Source organism: Epinephelus fuscoguttatus, linkage group LG13 (genome assembly GCF_011397635.1).
Source record: "Epinephelus fuscoguttatus linkage group LG13, E.fuscoguttatus.final_Chr_v1".
Classification (NCBI taxonomy): domain Eukaryota; kingdom Metazoa; phylum Chordata; class Actinopteri; order Perciformes; family Serranidae; genus Epinephelus; species Epinephelus fuscoguttatus.
The window spans coordinates 40,501,627-40,522,682 of NC_064764.1; the positions used below are offsets into that span (position 1 = coordinate 40,501,627).

Sequence of the window (21,056 nt, forward strand, 5' to 3'; positions counted from 1 at the left end):
CCGCCCTCGCAGCAGCACAAACACCTGATGCATTCAGGCTGTGCTAAACTGGTTACCACACGCCCCATTAGATTATTGTAATGGGAGGAGGCTCATAGACCTGTTGGTGTAGAGGCCAGGTGTGTGTGAGTGCGTTCTGCATGTGTGTGACTGTATATAAGTGTACGTATTGTGCAATTACTGTGTATCTAATGTTCATTTGAAGTTTTTACTTGAGTACATTTACTCAAGTGCTGCACTGAAGTACATCAGACTTGTACTTAAGTATTTTCATTTGCAACAATTCAGAGGGAAAACTACTTTTTTTCCACCGTTAATTCTATTTGACAGCTTTAGTTACTTTATAGATTAAAGGTTTTACATACAAAACATATGAAGCATCTTGTAAAGTTCACAGTTTAAATGTGTCTCCGTGTGTGTCGTCACTGTTCAGGGCTTGCTGTCAGAGATCCTGCGTAAGGAGGAGGACCCTCGTACGGCCTCGCAGTCTCTGCTGGTGAATCTGAAAGCGATGCAGAACTTTCTCAACCTGCCGGAGAGCGAGAGGGACCGCATCTACCAGGAGGAGAGAGAACGCACCATGAACCCTTCAGTCGGCCTCCCCGCCTCGAATTCCTCCAACTCCGGACCTCCGCGCCTCTCACAGGTTAGTGTGCCATGGAGACAGTTACAACGGCATGTTCAGACCATTGTAGATTAAAAAAAAATGGAGCCTGGGAAGAAGGGTAAGATTCCAAGAAAAATTTCCAAGTTTAACTCATAAATTTACAGAAAAAAATGGATATTCTCTGAGGTTGAAGCAGTAAATTTACAAGTAAAAACTGATATTCTCTAAGATTATAAAGTTGTACATTTGCAGGAAAAAAACTCAGAAATTCTCTGAGATAACTGGCCGTGAAGTTTGGTGAGTTTGTTTAAAGAGCGTTAAAGTTATGTAGGGAGGAAGTTGTAGTTGATGAATGGGTCAGACACAGGACTTCGACCCAGGAGACAGGGGTTTGTGTCCTGTGTGAGTCAACGATTGCTAATTTCTTTTAGACTTTGTTGCTCAATTATCATCAGTTTTCAAGGATGTAAAAAGCTGCTGAACGCACAGTGTACATACACTTTAGAAAAATAGCTGAATAGGCTAGTTTGTCTTAACATAATACTTGACCAGGATGCCCAGGAAGGACGTTTAGCTGATTGCCAGTAACGTCCCGGACTTCGACACAACTTTAATTTTCAAACTTGAGCACTTTCACACTTTACATGAGCTCTCTCAAAGTTCAGTTTACACAGATTGAAATGAACTAGTTAGTGTTCATAGTTTACAAGTTGAACAAGTTCACAGTCTCAAAAGATGAACTAGAATTATTTTAAAAATGAAATATAATCTTGTGCGCATCATTCACTTGCATATAATTCCAAAGACCAATTAGATGCTTCAACCTTGTGTCATTATAAATTTGTTGCTGATGTGGCTGATATTCAGATTCATTTATTCAGACCCGGTGTGCACAGTTTGCATAAATGTGGGATATTTTTTTTTTCCATTTGAAGCTGTATCTGACTGAATTATTAATAAAAGTCCTTCAGAGACTTCAGCAGCACCCGTAGCTGCGTTGTCTGGTGCTGTATTGTGTGTGGTGTCAGCATGCTGGGTGCTGTAAATCCTAACTTAACTGTCGTAAAAGTCAATGACGCTCATGTTCAGGTTTGTTAGTTGCAAACTGGTGTGTACAGTTCTCTGTTCACCAAGAGACTTTATGCACAACACTGGTGATGAGGTTTAAGTTGTTCCTTGACAAAAAAAACCAAACATTTTTTCTTCCTGGTAAATTTAACATTTCATCTCAGAGAGTAACTGCAGTGATGAAATATGACATTGACACAAGCTGGCCTATTCAGCTGTTCTGCTTAAGTTTATGTACAGTGTGCATTTAACAGCTTTATACATCCTAAAAACTAAAACCAACGAGTTAACTAAGTCTCATAATAATAAGCCAGCGTTGAGCTCTGTGCTTGACCCTTTAGTCCACCGTGACTTCCTCCTTACGTGGACGTTGTTGCTCTTCATACATCACTTTTCCTCACAAATGTATGACTTTATGATCTCACAGAATATCTGCAGTGTTAAAATATGATGTGGACATGTTCAGCTATCCTACTTAAGTTTATGCACAGTGTGCACTCAGCAGCTTTATACATCTTAAAAACAAAAAAATAATTACTTGAATAATTTACTTGAACTTTTATTGATTTTCTCAACAAACGGAAGAAAAAAAACTCAGAATATTTAAGTTGCATACCTGCAAAGATGTTTAAACAGAGTAAGAAAAAAAATAAAAGAGTACTAATTACAGAGGGTTTATGTGCGTCTCAGTGAGTTGTGGATCGACAGGATAAACTAGACAAACAGAAAGAAATATTGGTCCATTCATGTTGCTCCTGGAGTCTCTAGATTCTTGGAAAGATATGTATTTTACAAAAAGTATCCAGTACGATCTCCACAGTTGTTGTTCCTCATTATAAACATCAGAAAGTTGAGACGCTGCTTCCTCCATTGAGATCATCTCCAAATGTTTGAAGCCTCACTCCCTCTTTCAGCTGATCTGCGTCCCTCAGATTAGTTGCTATCAGTCTTTAGCTGTCATACAGCTCTTAAAGCTTGTGTATTGTTTTGACCAGATTCCTTTAACAGTATAATTCAAAGGACACATTGCTGGATCACAGTGAACAGTATAGCCAATAACTTTTCCCAGGGGTTGCATGACATTTTCCCAGAAGGTTTTAATCTCAGTACAAGTCCATACCATATGATTAAAAAGTACCTTTATCTTGTTTGCAGCATCAAAACAGATCAGAGTCAGAGACACACATCCTGTGCATGAGTCAACTAAGTTTAAGAATAATAAGCCAATGTTGAGTCCTCGCTCTGTAGCCTGTTATACTAATTTACCTGACGTTCTGGCAGTCAGGGAATATCTCCGTTTTTCCTCACAAGTGCTCACAAGACTTTATAATCATGGAAAATAAATAAATAATTTCTTCTTCTTGTTTTTATTCTCTGAATATCACCCTCTCCACTGGCTCTGTTTTTTGTTTCTTTGACCTACAATGGCCCCGGTACGCCGCCGTAGTCAGTGGTGCCATTAGTTGGTTTCCAGATCTGTAATGTGACTGCATGTGTAATCACACTGATGCAAACAATGATTGTAACATGCCATGTGCCCTGCGTGTGTGTGTGTGCATAGAAAGTGTGGGAGAGGGGCCTGGACGACCAGATAACCCCTGATACCTGGGCCTCCATCTGGAAGAACAAGACTAAGATCTCCAACTCGGTGAGTTATCTCCAATCTTTAACTCGCCCTCACAGAGCAGACGGCAGCACGTCATGCGCCAAGTCTTAAAACTTTCAACAAATCCCATTTATAAAGGAAAAACAGCTTCAAAGCAGCACACTGTAAACATAAAGGACATTATACAGTACTTGGACATTTCTTTTTCCACATGCACAAAACAGTTCAGCAACATCAGTGATAAGACGTTCCCTCTGATGCCCATTCATGGCTGTGGGTGAATTTGTGTGCTATTCTTATTATGTCTATGTAAAATAATCTCAGCATCGTTTACACTGGGGGAATGTAAGCTAGCTGGTCTGAACATGTCTTGTGGACGACTTCAAACACTGTGTATACAAGCTTTCTGAGAGCCAATACATGTTCATTCAAACAGAAACAACAAAGAAAGACAAAAGAGGAGGACTTAATGACTTTGATCTGTAAACAAAATTCATGTGGAGACGTGCGCTGCAGATGTGCCGCTGATGCACACACAGGGAACACTGCATGTCTGTTCCCAGAGCAGCTCTCCTGATCTTCAGCTGATAACCTTTCTTCATGTACATATACACAACATTTGCTTTTATGGATGAAACTCTTAGTTTTAGATTTAGAGTTGCAGCAGAATCCTTAAGTGATAGATGCCTTTATGATATTTCCTGTCGTCCAGACTGATCTGATAACATCTCCTCGTTAAACATTAACTGCTCAGAGGGACTTTAATTTGTATTTACTGCGTCTAACATCATCCCGCTGATCCTCTCTTCCAGCCGAAGCCGTCCGGCCCGGCTCCTGACCTCCCACTGAAGCTGGAGTCGCTGGTCAACATAACGTCAGGCATCTACGACGAAATTCAGCAGGAGATGAAGAGAGCCAAGGTGTCCCAAGCTCTGTTCGCTAAGGTGGCTGCCAACAAGAGCCAGGTGAGGAAACACTGGGGACAAGAAACCACAAAAGTCTTACGTCAGAGGAGCAGGCAGTAACTTCTGAATGAAGGAGCTTTTTTTTTTTATCCCCAGAGAAAGTCAAGCCATTTACATATTACTGCTTGATAAATATGTAAATCAGAACAGCTTTAAAACCCTCATAAAAACAACAATACAGAAAAACAGAGCTTCAGAGCCAAAACACTCTCAGAGACCTCAGCTGGAGCGCTGCCACAGTGTACACACTCTGTCATCTGTCACTCGCGGATGATGGACACTTCTGATAGTTGTGTTTCCTCTGAGCTCTGATAACGTGATGTCCTGCGGCACTGAAACTATTATAATGTTTGCAATTTTTGATTAATATCTCTAGAAATGACTGGAAACAATAGCTATTTTGAAACGTAGCTTTTTGATGCACATTGTCACAAAAAGACATACATGCACAGTGAGCTGCTGCTAACTGCTACAGAGCATCCCATAATTAATCAACATGTCATTAAAATAATAATAACATTACTAATGGCTCTGTTTAAAGGAATACTACACTCTCCAGATTATCACTTGTATACCTGTGTATACCTGTACCACACCTGTGTTAAGTTGTATTAGTGAAGAAACCTTCTCAGATGCCTCCACGGTGAACTAAGAAACCAAAAACAGAAACTTCTCGATGAATTGAAGTCATAGGGGTCCATGTTTAAAAACCGCAAAACTATATCAAAATATGCGTTTACATACTTTCACACAACTCATTTTTTCAGTCGTATAGTCAGTACTTCTCAAACATAGAGACCTTTCTGATGGGGAACTGAACTGAAAGTGAATCTTATCTACGATCTCTTCAAAGCCAGACACAGCTGAACACGGGAGCAGATGTTCTACGACTGCCTCGGTCAGTTAGTGTGTTTGTGTTGTCGTGTGACTGCAGTGAGTCCAAACTAACCCTTTAAAATGACAGAATCAAAAATTAACACAATCAACTACCTCAGGGGTCGGCAACCTGCAAATGGCTCTTTCTTTTTTAACATTTTAATTTTTAGATATCAGTGTTGTAGGCCTAAAGAAATTCTCATCATCCTCCAATTGTATAAATGTGAAGCCTCTATACAAATAAAAAAAATCGTTTTGACATTTCAACAATTAATCTACTGCCTGGGAGATTTTCCTTAAAATTTTGTGAACCTCGATAGCAGTGGCTCGTCTCGAGTCTTCTAGCTATGGTTGCCAAATCCAAAAAGTAAAAGTCTTGGAATAAAATAGAGAATTTAGTAATGCATGGACATTTTTGTTTGTGTTCACTGCCAGCTCTGCAAAGTTAAAGTGGTAAATAATTATTAATAGCATCCTGCAGAGCAGCAGCCTTGTGGTAAAACATGAAAGCTCATTTAGACTGTTAGTACAGGCTAACTTAGACTTAATAGGTTTCATTAAAAGCCTCAAATACTGTATATTCTGGGGCTTCATGCAGATTGTTTTTATTATTCTTGGTCAAAAATGGCTCTTTTGATAATAATGGTCACTGACCCCTGAACTAACTGATCAAGGCAGTGGTAGACCAGCAGCTCCTGTGTTGAGAGAGGTAAAAGTACAGTTTTTGTCAGTGGATTCTGGCTGTGAGGAGAGCGTAGACAAGTTTCACCTTCAGTTCAGTTCCCTGTCAAAAAGGGCCGACTGTTTTGGCAGCACTGAGCACACTGCTAGATACATAAAACTTGGATTAAACTGCACGAGTTGTCAGAATTTCAAAACAGATTTCTTGACATAGTTCTGCTACTGTTAACCCTGGACCCCTGTGACCTCAATTCGTCATCAGTTTTCTCAGTTTTTGGATTTATTCACTGCGCAGGCATGTGAGAAAAGCAAATTCACAAATTCAACAGAACACAGGGTGAATAACTGACATACAAATAGCAATTTCAGGGATGAAGTATTCCTTTAAGTCAGATCAGAACTGGTGTACTTGCACACAGATGCAAGCACTGCACTCAACCCCTTAGAAAGCCTCTCAGTGTCTTACTGTAGCAGTGGCATCAGGTGAAGGAGGAGGATAATAAGGACAATGCTTTACTTGCACCCACTGTCGTAGATATATAAACAAGAACTGTATATAAAAGAACTCAAAGATCTTAAATATATATTTTTAAAGAGAACAAAACACACAGGATTCACTTGTGTAAGCGTGAGAAGATGTAGCGATGTATGCATCATGTATACAGTACGTGCGTGTGTGTGTGTGTGTGTGTGTGTGTGTGTGTGTGTGCAGTTAGCGAGGTCCCCCAGGTCGGTGGGTCTGGGGGTGGCTGAGGGTCACGGCTCAGTGCACCCATCTGCTGCAGCTGGCCACAAGGACAGAGAGAGAGGAAGGGAGCGATGATCAGGCTATTAGCGGTGCATGCTGCCCGAGGTGGCTGGTTGAACACAACAGCTGGTGTCACAAACTGAACCAGTCTAGCAGATATAATTGAATCTTCTCCGTCTCTCCTTCCCCCATCTTTCTCTCCTGCATTTACCTCACACACTCTGCACGTTTCCAACTTTTTCAACTCTTCTGCTAATTTTACCTCCCTGCACTCACATTTTTCTTTATCTGTCTTCTGCCATCCTGCTCCTCATCATCCTCCTCCTTCACCCTGTGTCATTGCTAGTAGGTGAGAGGTGTTGATTCTTGGGCTCCACAACTGGAGGAAGCCCATAAAATGGTTCATAAAACAGGGAATACAAGGAGGGCCCACTGTTGTAGTCTTTAAAGGGGGGACAGAACCCGCTCCGTCAGATTCTATTTATGAGACGGAATAGTCTGAAGTCTTGAGAAATACACTTACATGCTTTCTTGCTGAGAGTACGATCGTATCACGAGTCTTTATTGTAAATTAGAACCTACGTCCAACAGCAGGTTAGCTTAGCTTAGCATAAAGGCTGGAAACAGGGGGAAACAGCTAGCCTGGCTCAAGTTTCCGGTGGTTGCCTGGCAACCTCCCAGTGATGTAAAGGCTACAGCAAAACACAGCACCGTGCTAGGGCTGGTTAATATGACCTGTAAAAAAATATTATGATATATTGAGGCTTTATGGTGATACACAGTATATAATACAATATTTTAAAACTACAATAGACCACCCACAGTTACAGTAAAATTAAATAACGTACTGTTATTAAAAAAAAGTTAAACTAAAGTACAGTTATATATATACATATATATGTATATTTAAGTTAAAAAAAAAAGTATTGATATATTAAATTAAATCAAAGCGAAACCACTGGTGCTTTTATTCTGAAGCACCCAGTTCATCTTGGGCAGGAAGTGTTAATGTTCTCGTTGTGAGCTTAAAGCTTCTGGTCAACAGTGATCTGTTAGTACTTAGCAGAAAGTTAAACTGTTACAGCAGTGCTAGTAAATGTGAGGAGGAAATTAACTTAACAGCTCTCCATCTTATATGTTAATCGTACTTTCAAGTCGCACTGGTGCTCCATGGTCGCAAAAAATGACTAAAAGGTCTCAAATGGCACAAGCGGTGATACACAGGGTATAATCAATATATTGCCCACCCCTACATTGGCTAAAAATGTATCCTGCACAAATGAGACATAAGCTTGTTGTTTTGAGGTGCAGGTACGTGGATGTTTCTACCTTTGGAAAGAACCAGGCTACCTGATTCCCCTTGTTTTCAGTCTTTATGCTAAGCTAAGCTAACCGGCTGTAGCCTTACATTTACTGTACCGACATGAGAGTGTGAATCTATCTTCTCATCTAACTCTCAGCAAAAAGCAAAAAGGCATATTTCTCAAACTATGGAAGTACAGTATTCCTTCAACACCAGCTCTTTTTAACCCCCACCTTCCTTCTCCTCGTCTGCCTCCGCCTCCTCTCCAGGGCTGGCTGTGTGAGCTGCTCCGGTGGAAGGAGAACCCGAGCCCAGAGAACCGCACTCTGTGGGAGAACCTGTGCACCATCCGGAGGTTCCTGACGCTGCCGCAGGCTGAGAGAGACCTGGCGTACGAGGAAGAGTCCAGACACCATCACTCGGAGAGGCTGCACACCGTCCTCCACCTGCCACAGGACACACAGGTAAGAACCAGGCATGTTTACTGCTGGTGCGAACATGCACCTCATATCGTCACGTCCAGATGGCTGCAACACCTGGTGTTAAAATGGACGTCCGGTTCAGGCATTAAAAACAGATTTCCTGCACACGTCACCTCATCTAACAATATTTACATCTGCTGAAATTGACTGTAAACACCTTGTCCGTCTTCCCCACCATGTACCAGTACCCTGAGAAATGTGTTTTTACCAGATCTCCTCAACCCCTGTTTTGTTTTTGGATCAGTGTACAAAAGCAAATTTTCCATTTTATACAAAAATTCCGTACAAAGCGAAATAATGAAAACTCGTTGTTAATGTGCCAGAGTGCTTCTTGGCTGGAAGCAACAACTTCCTGGACACTCTGCAGCTTTTCCTGGCGACCGATCCATGTCAAGAAACTGTCCAACACATAACTACCAGTAAAACCACAACTTATGATCTTTACACTTGTAGTTTTGTGCGGATAAACAAACAAGACGTGTTAATGAGTGAGCTTTACAGGTGCTGCTAGGCGGACTGTTTTACCATAAGACCCACAGAGGCTAAGTGTTTCCAGTCTGCTCTGCTGAGCTAATTATCTGTCATCTGTCGCATCATGTTGCTAAATATGTTCAACAGCTCCTTTATAATATCAGCAATAATCACCACCTAAAAGCACATTAATGTACTTCGTTACTTTTCACCACCATCAGTTACAGTGATGATTATTATTGAACATACTCCCTTTAAAAGCTAAAAAGGGTGTAACTGTATCTCTCCGCCCTCAGAGACCACACCCGTCGTTATTAATTCCTCATTATATTCATTAGGTATGAGAACGTACTGTACTGTTTGATCTAGCTGTGTGTGCACATGTGTTTGTGTGTGAGTGCGTGCCCCAGTGGAACGAAGCGTAAACAGAGTTGCTGGGTGGTGTGGCACTGGAGGAAATGCCCCATTAGTTTGTGAGGATGAAGGAAGGCAGAGGCTGAAGGAGGGCTGAGGGAGATCGATGCAGGAAACACTCTGACCTGTTGTCCTCTGTCATTACTGTAACCCTCCTACTCTGACACACACACACACTGAACCCTGTCTATCTGTCCGGTTGTCTTTATCACTCTCAGGCTGCACAGATAATACCTTATCGGTTACTGATTTTAAGTAGCAGACACCACGGAAAAATATGACAAACTGTCTTTTCACTCACTTGAAGAGAAGACTTTTTTGTTTAGCTGTCTCTGAACCCCAGTACATTAGATAGCTGGAGGTTTTATACACAGTTCCCCAATTAAGGGATGAAATGCTTAATGGCCTCTACTGCAGCCACCTTCACTGCCTGCTTGTGTCAGATTGCAGCCACATATTTTTTTTGCCTGAAGTCTGGTATTAGCAAGTAACACGTTCATTTGGACTGAGGTCAGGTGATTAGTTTGGCTGTAAAAAAAACCTGTTTGTTAAAGGGCTACAAAGATGGATTGGACTGCAGATGTTCAAATCTACACTCCTCCCTATCTGGATCACTTTTTCCCAAGCAAAAGTGTGTGAGCAGGGCGAAGCATTGTAGCATTAGTAGACTGCTACTATTTAGTCATATTTTGAGACCATGGAGCACCACTGCAACTTGCAAATGATAATAGTATATAAACTGGAGGGCCGTTTGTTTTTTTCACCTTACAGTAAATAAATCATCACGTAATGAAACCACAGTAACAGTTTTAACTTCATGAGATTAACAATACCGTGAGAGAGGAAGCCTGTCTTTGTATCTGCAGACCGCAACTACTTAGTCACATTTTGTGACCATGGAGCACCAGTGCAACCTGCAAATACTATTAATATATAAACTGGAGAACTGTAAGTTTGTTTACAGCTCACAGTGAATAAATCATCACGTATAAAGGCACAGTTTAACTGTGTCCTAACTGCTAACAGCTAACTGTTGACCCGAAGCCTCAAGTTCACAGCAAAAACATTAACACTTCCAGCCTAAGACAAGCCGGGTGCTTCAGAATAAAAGCACCAGTGGTCATGCTTTATTTAATTTAATTTCAACAGTACTATTTATCTTTATAAATGTCAGATTCGTCACACTTCTAGAGACAAAGACAAATTATGTTGTAAGGAGAATATCGGGGAAGAAAACAGCCGATCATTTATGTGAATTAAATGTTCGCTATATCAGAACTTTTTCAGCAAAGGCTTTTCCATTTCAAATTCAAGCAAGCATTTGATTAAACTTTTCCGTTTCATGCAGCTTTTACTGATGCGACACTTCACACTGTGCATAAAAACACGGCTCCTGTCACGACTACCAACTGACTGAACTGTAAAAAGGTCAAAGGTCAGGGTCCAGCCACACAATCTGACAATGCACTGCTCTCTCAAACATGCTTCAGACTGAGCCCGGGTCTTCCAGTTGAGAGATAGCCTGTCTAACCACCAGTCACCCCCCCCCCCCATCCCCATCCCCCAACTCACAGCTATTATATCCCACATATAGCATATACCATATGCTATAAATCAAAAACAGACAAATGCTGAAACTTCCCATTTAGCATCTCAACACGAATCCTCTGCTGTAGTTTGCGGCTCCTCCCACCTCCAACTCCACCACGGAGCAATCTTTTCTCTTCCCATTCAGAGCTGTGTATTAAAGGCTGATGGGAAGACTGGGAGGAAGCTGTGGTGGCACCATTAACACATTCCTCTGCTCCTCTCACACTCTCAGCAAAGACTAAAAATAAAGTTTACCCTCAAAACGCCCATGTTGTAACCCCTCCACCACCCCCCACCCACCTCGAGAGACGCACGGAGATGAACTGTGGTGAAACACTGGTGATTTATTAATGGGAAAATGAGGTGTGTGTGTGTATAAATATGTGCATTGCTGTCTTCAGACGCCCCCCTCCGTCCCAGATGAAGCCCCCCACCAAACCTCAGGCTCCAGCCAGCCTGCCACCACAGACCACACATGTGTCCCATCTGCCACACATGCACGTACACAACATCTCACACTGATAGTTGGTAATGTGAGCACTCCTTTGTGTTGTGGACAATAAGAGGGTCTCGAAAACTGAAGCAACCAACCACAGAATACACATGAAAAATGGATGTGGTGCTGAGATGGAGCTGCACAGTTAATCCACACAGCAGTGATGTGTGCTTGGACTGGACTGCGTGTACAGTAGCGTGAGCCATTTCTGCATGTTTGGGGCTCTGGGAGGTCTCTGACTGTGTGTCTATTAAGTCTGCAGGTGCTTTGTGTGTGTGTGTGTGTGTGTGTGTGTGTGTGTGTGCATGCATGTCAGTAACCTCAGCAGCATCACATTTCTTCATGAGTGACACGGCCCTGGTGCTCGCTCCACAGCTCTTATTCATACGGCTTTAGCAGTTAAGTGCGTCCCACAGCTAATTTGGCAGAGTCTGCCCTTATAAATAATTTCTTTATTGTTTTTGCTAAATTGATTTCTGCTGCAAGTCAAGGGGTTGTTTATGTATGTGTGTGTGTGTGTGTGTGTGTGTATGTGTGTGACCGCTCACCGAGGCTGAGACCCCAGGAGTGGTGGACTAGAACAAGACGCAACAACCACTGTGCCCTTCCTCCTCCTCCTCCTCCTCCTCCTCTCTCTTCTTGTGTCTCACATCAATCCAAAGGTGCTCGACTGGCATCACAAACTGAAGACACTTATAACCAAAGCAGCAACAAATAGCTCCAAGGCAGGTTAAAGCAAGAGTGGTCAAATTAGTGCAACAGAGGCCAAGATTTTCTGACTCTTACAGTAGTCCCTTTATGTGCCAAGCTCTGAAGCTGCTGCACTTCCCATAATGCAACTCAATAGTGTCATCATTAGACCCTCACTGCCTGGCACATGCCCACATATTTTAACCTCCACTCCTTGATTTTGTAACGCAGACATTCAAGCCAAGAAAACCCTGATGACATCATCAGGTATTACTTTCTCAGAGTTTGGAAAGTTCCCACCAGAGCCATTACACAACCAGCAGAGTGGTGCTTCCCCCGATGAGTAAACTGAGCTTGATGTGTAGAATAAGCATAGTGCCCCTTTAAATGATCACATGATTCTGCACAGGCTGAAAAATCACCCTGACCATCTAACAAATCTATATAGTATCTACAAGCGTTGTGTGTGTGAAGTTAAATCCTGATCTCATTCCTCTGCGCCATAAAAAAAAAAAGTCAATGAGCCGCATGTTGCACTGGGTGACATAAGGGTGTGACAGTACACAAAAATAACATGCTTTTGTTTTGGGAATGGATGATGGTGCTTTAAATGTTGTCGTGATAAAAAAAATTTCATATCAATCGATATTGATAATTATCGCGCTAAAAAATTCAAATTCTTTCAAATTTAAAGGCAAATTTTTTGCTCCTGAGTAAAAGCTTAAAATCATACAGTTAATTGTGGTTCAAACTAGGGATGCACAGTATTGGGTTTTCTGTCAATATCCGATATGTGGTTGTATATCAACTTATTTGGCCGATACCGATATGTCCACTTCTTTCCCCAGCTAATTTTAATGATCATCAAGTCTCTTCTGTAGTGGAATTAACATCATATTATACATGCACACTCTTATTGTAATGGCCCACCAGCAGATTGGGGCAATAAATACAATACTTTTCAGTTTATGTAATGTTCATTCATCATGCAAAATAAGTAAAAGCATGTTGGGTGATACCGATGACATGTTGATATTATCGTGCATCCCTAGTTTAAACTATTATTTATTGTCAGAGCATGAAAAAACTTTTGCCAGAGAGCACAACATTTGACAAAACTGAGTTGATTCAAAACAATTTTATTCAAAATAATGTCAGTAAATGAAACAACAGCCCAAGTATCAAAAACTGCTGTTCCTCTAATGGCCACTTGAGGCTGGCTCCAAGAGTGAGTCAATCCCCACAGACTGACATGTTAAAATGTCCAACTTTAGAGCAGAAATAAAAATGTTTACAGCCTGGTACAAAAAACAGTTTTGGTCTGTACAGCTAATTTCAACATTTATGACAACTGTACAGAGGGTGAATTTTATCTAACTGACCCATTCACATTTTATTAAGGCTTAAAGTTACACATATTCAAGGGCGTGGCTGCTTGAGTAGCAGCAGTCTGTGAATCAGGTCCACCCCTCACTCCTCCACAGCTCCACCCTCTCATCCAAATATAGTCACTTCTGGCTCCAAAAAGCTGTAGCTATGTCCATTATGTTATACAGTATATGGTAAATACTAGAACACCAAATGTGTATCAATCCGCCGCTGAAAATAGTCCCAGACAAATGCACAGGTTTTACCTTAAATTAGTGTTATGAAAGAAGATACAGTTGCCAATTACAATATCAAATATTTCAACAGCATAATAAATTATCAATAGAAAAATGTATTGAAGTCATAAACATGAAGTCCCTCCTCTCTGTCATCGTGACAATAAATAATTTGCTGCTGTTTCTCCCAAAATCTATTGGAATTCATTTCATATTTGGGGAAAGATTGTCAGTGCTCCAACTATTTATTTGTATTGTTGATTTCTTCACTTTGAGGGAAGTAGCTGTCTCTGTCTCTGTGTTTCTGTCTCTGTGTCTCCTCCCTCCCTCTGCAGTCCTCAGTGCGTCCCGGTGGCCTCTTATTCACTGGTGCAGGGTGGAGTTTGGGCTTTTTTGGCAAACCACAATTAAGTTAATTGTTTAATTGCAGATAAATGGAATGAATACCACACACAGTTCGAACGAAAAAAATATGCAACAACACAAGTGCATGCACACACACACATACACACATTATTACCACGCAAACACACACACACACACACACACACACTGAGCTGCACTCCCAGCTAGCCTCAATAACATTACGTGTATACAGCTTTTCATCAAAGAAACATTATTTTATAAAAAGGAACGGTGCAGTGACTCATCTACTCCCCTAGCCTGGATCCAGTCCTCATGAATCGCAACTACACACACACACACACACACACACACACACACACACACACATATTCAAATACAAGACTGAGACAGACAGACAGTAAGACAGAGAGACAGACAGGCAGACAGAAGGAGAAAATAAAAAACACACTGATTAACAGGAGAGGTGAAGTCATGCACAAAACTAACAGAAAAGTGATTTTTCCTTCATTACATATTTACCCCTGTGTTAATGGTGTCTCTGGTGGTCATACACCAGAGACACCCTCCTCCACCCGCACCCCCACCCCCACCAAAACACAGAGAGGGAGAGAGTCAGGGGCCCTGGAGGACCAGAGCTCATTAAGGAGAAGATGAATATTTCATGTTCTATAATTCTTTCATAGTTCTGCGCCGTAATTTGCCTTGATTTACGTTTAAAAGAAAACTTTTCATTTTACTGCAGTGCACTCACAGCGCTGCCAGGAGAGAGGGAGAGAGGGAGGGGGGGCGGAGAGATGGAGGGAGAGGAAGGGAAAGAAGTTTTTCAGGAATATTGAATCATGCCATGAGAAGAGCTGGTCTGGCCGCGGGGCTCCAGTGCTTGTGGTTTTGGGAGAGCGGGGCTGTATTGTGTTGTGCTGAAGTGACATGTAATCTCTTCCAAAGCGTAATGGTCAGAGGTGGGAGGAGTAACGAGTGAAGGAGGGAAGGAGGAAGGTGAAACGGAACAAATATACTGCAAGCTTGTTTTCACATCAGCGACTGGGTCTGTACTGTTCACTTATTATTTCTGCAAAAAAAAAAGGAAAAGATTTCATGTAAAATACCTGAAAATATGAATGAGTTTAACGTCGATCTTAAAGGTTCAGTATGTGACATTCAGAACATGAATACAGCAGCAAACACCTATCTGCTACTTGAAGATCAGAGTGAAGCCTGCGACCTCTGTGTGCTCTAATCCATATGACATATGACATACTGTACTATAACTGTTTTCATACTTTTGGACAACATGCTATACTATGACTTTTTTCCTTGGTTTTGGACGACATACTATACTATGACTTTTTTTTCATACTTTTGGACGACATGCTATACTATGACTTTTTTTTCATACTTTTGGACAACATGCTATACTATGACTTTTTTCCATGGTTTTGGACGACATGCTATACTATGACTTTTTTCCATGGTTTTGGACGACATGCTATACTATGACTTTTTTTTCATACTTTTGGACGACATACTATACTATGACTTTTTTTTCATACTTTTGGACAACATGCTATACTATGACTTTTTTTTCATACTTTTGGACGACATACTATACTATGACTTTTTTTTCATACTTTTGGACGACATGCTATACTATGACTTTTTTCCATAGTTTTGGACGACATGCTATACTATGACTTTTTTCCTTGGTTTTGGACGACATGCTATACTATGACTTTTTTCCATAGTTTTGGACGACATACTATACTATGACTTTTTTCCTTGGTTTTGGACGACATGCTATACTATGACTTTTTTTTCATACTTTTGGACGACATGCTATACTATGACTTTTTTCCATAGTTTTGGATGACATGCTATACTATGACTTTTTTTCATACTTTTGGATGACATGCTATACTATGACTTTTTTTTCCATGGTTTTGGACGACAACATACTATACTATGACTTTTTTGTGATGTTTTGGATGACATGCTATACTATGACTTTTTTCCATAGTTTTGGACGACATGCTATACTATGACTTTTTTTTCATACTTTTGGACAACATGCTATACTCTGACTTTTTTCCTTGGTTTTGGACGACATGCTATACTATGACTTTTTTTTCATACTTTTGGACAACATACTATACTATGACTTTTTTTTCATACTTTTGGACGACATGCTATACTATGACTTTTTTCCATAGTTTTGGACGACATGCTATACTATGACTTTTTTTCCATACTTTTGGACGACATGCTATACTATGACTTTTTTCCATACTTTTGGACAACATGCTATACTATGACTTTTTTTCATAGTTTTGGACGACATACTATACTATGACTTTTTTTCCCATGGTTTTGGACGACAACATACTATACTATGACTTTTTTTCATAGTTTTGGACGACATGCTATACTATGACTTTTTTTCCATAGTTTTGGACGACATGCTATACTATGACTTTTTTTTCATACTTTTGGACGACATGCTATACTATGACTTTTTTCCATAGTTTTGGACGACATGCTATACTATGACTTTTTTTCATAGTTTTGGACGACATACTATACTATGACTTTTTTTCATACTTTTGGATGACATGCTATAGTATGACTTTTTTTTCCATGGTTTTGGACGACATGCTATACTATGACTTTTTTCCATACTTTTGGACGACATGCTATACTATGACTTTTTTCCATAGTTTTGGATGACATGCTATACTATGACTTTTTTTCATACTTTTGGATGACATGCTATACTATGACTTTTTTTCATACTTTTGGACAACATGCTATACTATGACTTTTTTCCATAGTTTTGGATGACATGCTATACTATGACTTTTTTTCATACTTTTGGATGACATGCTATACTATGACTTTTTTTTCCATGGTTTTGGACGACAACATACTATACTATGACTTTTTTGTGATGTTTTGGATGACATGCTATACTATGACTTTTTTCCATGGTTTTGGACGACAACATACTATACTATGACTTTTTTGTGATGTTTTGGATGACATGCTATACTATGACTTTTTTTCCATAGTTTTGGACGACAACATACTATACTATAACTTTTTTTCATACTTTTGGATGACATGCTATACTATGACTTTTTTCCATACTTTTGGACGACATGCTATACTATGACTTTTTTCCATACTTTTGGACGACATGCTATACTATGACTTTTTTTCCATAGTTTTGGACGACATACTATAGTATGACTTTTTTCCATACTTTTGGACGACATGCTATACTATGACTTTTTTTCATACTTTTGGATGACATGCTATAGTATGACTTTTTTTTCCATGGTTTTGGACGACAACATACTATACTATGACTTTTTTGTGATGTTTTGGATGACATGCTATACTATGACTTTTTTTTTTTTTTTACGTGATTTTGGACGACATACTATACTATGACTTTTTTCCATGATTTCGGACGACATGCTATAATGACTTTTTTACGTGATTTTGGACGACATGCTATACTATGACTTTTTTTTACGTGATTTTGGACGACATACTATACTATGACTTTTTTTTTTTTTACGTGATTTTGGACGACATACTATAGTATGACTTTTTTCCATACTTTTGGACGACATGCTATAGTATGACTTTTTTTCATACTTTTGGACGACATGCTATACTATGACTTTTTTCCATACTTTTGGACGACATGCTATACTATGACTTTTTTTCCATAGTTTTGGACGACAACATACTATACTATGACTTTTTTTCATACTTTTGGATGACATGCTATACTATGACTTTTTTCCATAGTTTTGGACGACAACATACTATACTATAACTTTTTTTCATACTTTTGGATGACATGCTATACTATGACTTTTTTTCCATAGTTTTGGACGACATACTATAGTATGACTTTTTTCCATAGTTTTGGACGACATACTATAGTATGACTTTTTTTCTTACCGATTTTGGACGACATGCTATACTATGACTTTTTTTCTTACCGATTTTGGACGACATGTTATAGTCTGCAAAGAAGATGTTGCAGCTTGTTAACTGTACGAAAATGCTGGCGTCAGCGAGTTTGGTGGGATGAAACAGGATCTCCATGAGGGTGACAGTGACACACAGATATGACCAGAGAGGAGCGGGAGACAACATATCATTATTCTTGCTTTCATTTATACAATTCAAACTGATGTGGGAAAATGAAAAAACAAAATGTAAATGTGAAATTGAATGTGTTCTCAAAAATGTCTGACAAAAATGCATTTTTCTCAGCTTTTTGTATGAAATTTTTTTATGAAAATGCACAAATACAAGTGTTGATATAAAGGAAATGGAATGAGATACAATAAAGATGTTTTGCGCTTAAGAACAGAAGGTCTCTTCTTTCGTTTCACGTATACACTGTTTACATATTTATGGAACAACTTATTTTGTGGGTCTTTAAAGATTAGTGAATATGATCAAAAATGCTGGTGGTGGCTGGAAACTTCAAAATAACACTCTGGTGGGCAAAGTGTTAATGAAATACTAAACTATGACTTTTTATGACATTTTTAATGACATGATATACTATGAGCTTTTTATGACATTTTTGACGCCTTACTATGACTTTTTTATGGCATTTTAAGACTTTCCCCACCATTGACGTGATATTCTGGCAATCTGTGTTTTCACTCTTATAAGTAGGTGGTGCTGTTACACATCTTGCTAAACTATGATTTTTTTAAAATTGTTTTTGATGACATTTTTATTGACATGCTGTACTACATCTTTTTAATGAAATTTTAAATACTTTCCCCGCCATTGACAAGACATTGCGCCATTTATGACACAACACTTCCCCGCCATTGACGAGATATTCCGGCAATCCGTGTTGTCTTTCTTATAAGTAGGGGGTGCTGTTACGCATCTTGTGAAATAGTACAGCACTGCAGTGTCCAAAAACAAATGAAGAGGAAGATCCACTGGAAACCCAAAGATGTTGCAGCTTGTAAACATGGTTTGTGATGACATACTATGACTTTTTTTCATGATTTTGGACGACATGCTATACTATGACTTTTTTTCCATGGTTTTTGACTACATACTATACTATGACTTTCTTCTATGGTTTTTGACAACATACTATTATACTATGACTTTTTTCCATGGTTTCTCACTACATGCTATACTATGACTTTTTTTCCATGGTTTTTGACTACATACTTTACCATGAATTTTTTTCATGGTTTTAAATGACAAAGCGTAATGGTCAGAGGTGGGAGGAGTAACAAGTGAAGGAGGGAGGGAAGAATAGTATAGTATATAGTATAGTATGTCATCCAAAATCATGAAATAATGTCATAGTATAGCATGTCGTCCAAAACCATGAAAAAAAAGTCATAGTATAGCATGTCGACCAAAACCATGAAAAAAAAGTCATAGTATAGCATGTCGTCCAAAACCATGAAAAAAAAGTCATAGTATAGCATGTCGACCAAAACCATGGAGAAAAGTCATAGTATAGTATGTCATCCAAAATCATGAAATAACGTCATAGTATAGCATGTCGTCCAAAACCATGGAAAAAAGTCATAGTATAGTATGTCGTCAAAAACCATGTAAAAAAGTCATAGTATAGTATGTCGACCAAAACCATGGAGAAAAGTCATAGTATAGTATGTCGTCCAAAACCATGGAGAAAAGTCATAGTATAGTATGTCGTCCAAAACCATGGAGAAAAGTCATAGTATAGTATGTCGTCCAAAAGAATGAAAAAAAGTCATAGTATAGCATCTCGTCCAAAATCAGCGAAAAAAGTCATACTATAGCATGTCGTCCAAAAGTATGAAAAAAGTCATCGTATAGCATGTCGTCCAAAATCATCGAAAAAAGTCATAGTATAGCATGTCGTCCAAAACCATGGAAAAAAGTCATAGTATAGTATGTCGTCCAAAACCATGAAAAAAAGTCATAGTATAGCATGTCGTCCAAAACCATGGAAAAAAGTCATAGTATAGTATGTCGTCCAAAATCATGGAAAAAAGTCATAGTATAGTATGTCGTCCAAAATCATGGAAAAAAGTCATAGTATAGTATGTCGTCCAAAACCATGGAAAAAAGTCATACTATAGCGTGTCGTCCAAAACCATGGAAAAAAGTCATAGTATAGTATGTTGTCCAAAATCATGAAATAACGCCATAGTATAGCATGTCGTCCAAAACCATGGAAAAAAGTCATAGTATAGTATGTCGTCAAAAACCATGTAAAAAAGTCATTGTATAGTATGTCGTCCAAAAGAATGAAAAAAAGTCATAGTATAGCATCTCGTCCAAAATCAGCGAAAAAAGTTATACTATAGCATGTCGTCCAAAAGTATGAAAAAAGTCATCGTATAGTATGTCGTCCAAAACCATGGAAAAAAGTCATACTATAGCGTGTCGTCCAAAACCATGGAAAAAAGTCATAGTATAGTATGTCGTCCAAAACCATGGAAAAAAGTCATAGTATAGTATGTCGTCCAAAACCATGGAAAAAAGTCATACTATAGCGTGTCGTCCAAAACCATGGAAAAAAGTCATAGTATAGTATGTCGTCCAAAACCATGGAAAAAAGTCATACTATAGTATGTCGTCCAAAATCATGGAAAAAAGTCATAGTATAGTATGTCGTCCAAAACCATGGAAAAAAGTCATACTATAGCGTGTCGTCCAAAACCATGGAAAAAAGTCATAGTATAGTATGTCATCCAAAACCATGGAAAAAAGTCATAGTATAGTATGTCGTCCAAAATCATGGAAAAAAGTCATAGTATAGTATGTCGTCCAAATCATATTTCAAAAGCTCATCGTAAGTGCTAGTATCGTAGGCAACTGGACTTGCTTGCATTTCTTGCGTTCAAGAAACACAAGCAAGTCCAGTCACCTACGATACTAGCACTTACGATTACCATGACCTGAATGACTGAGAATCTTCACTGACAAGTTCAAAAGCTCATGTTTTGTATGATGAGTCTTTAACAACAAAGTATTAGGAACTTTAGCTGACAAATAAAAGTAAGAAAACTATAAATTTGCTTAAAATGGACATACAGT

The 21,056-nt window shown here is 39.2% G+C and overlaps 1 protein-coding gene across 5 annotated transcripts in view; it reads left to right on the forward strand.

The window, feature by feature from the left end:
- satb2 (SATB homeobox 2) overlaps positions 1-21,056 on the forward strand; it is a 78,456-nt gene that overhangs the window by 50,161 nt on the left and 7,239 nt on the right. For all 5 annotated transcript variants that reach the window (XM_049593959.1, XM_049593957.1, XM_049593960.1 and 2 more), the window contains 4 exons: positions 434-646; positions 3,237-3,323; positions 4,094-4,246; positions 8,124-8,318. In XM_049593959.1, the coding sequence (XP_049449916.1) occupies positions 434-646; positions 3,237-3,323; positions 4,094-4,246; positions 8,124-8,318 (648 nt within the window). The remainder of the gene's footprint in view (positions 1-433; positions 647-3,236; positions 3,324-4,093; positions 4,247-8,123; positions 8,319-21,056) is intronic.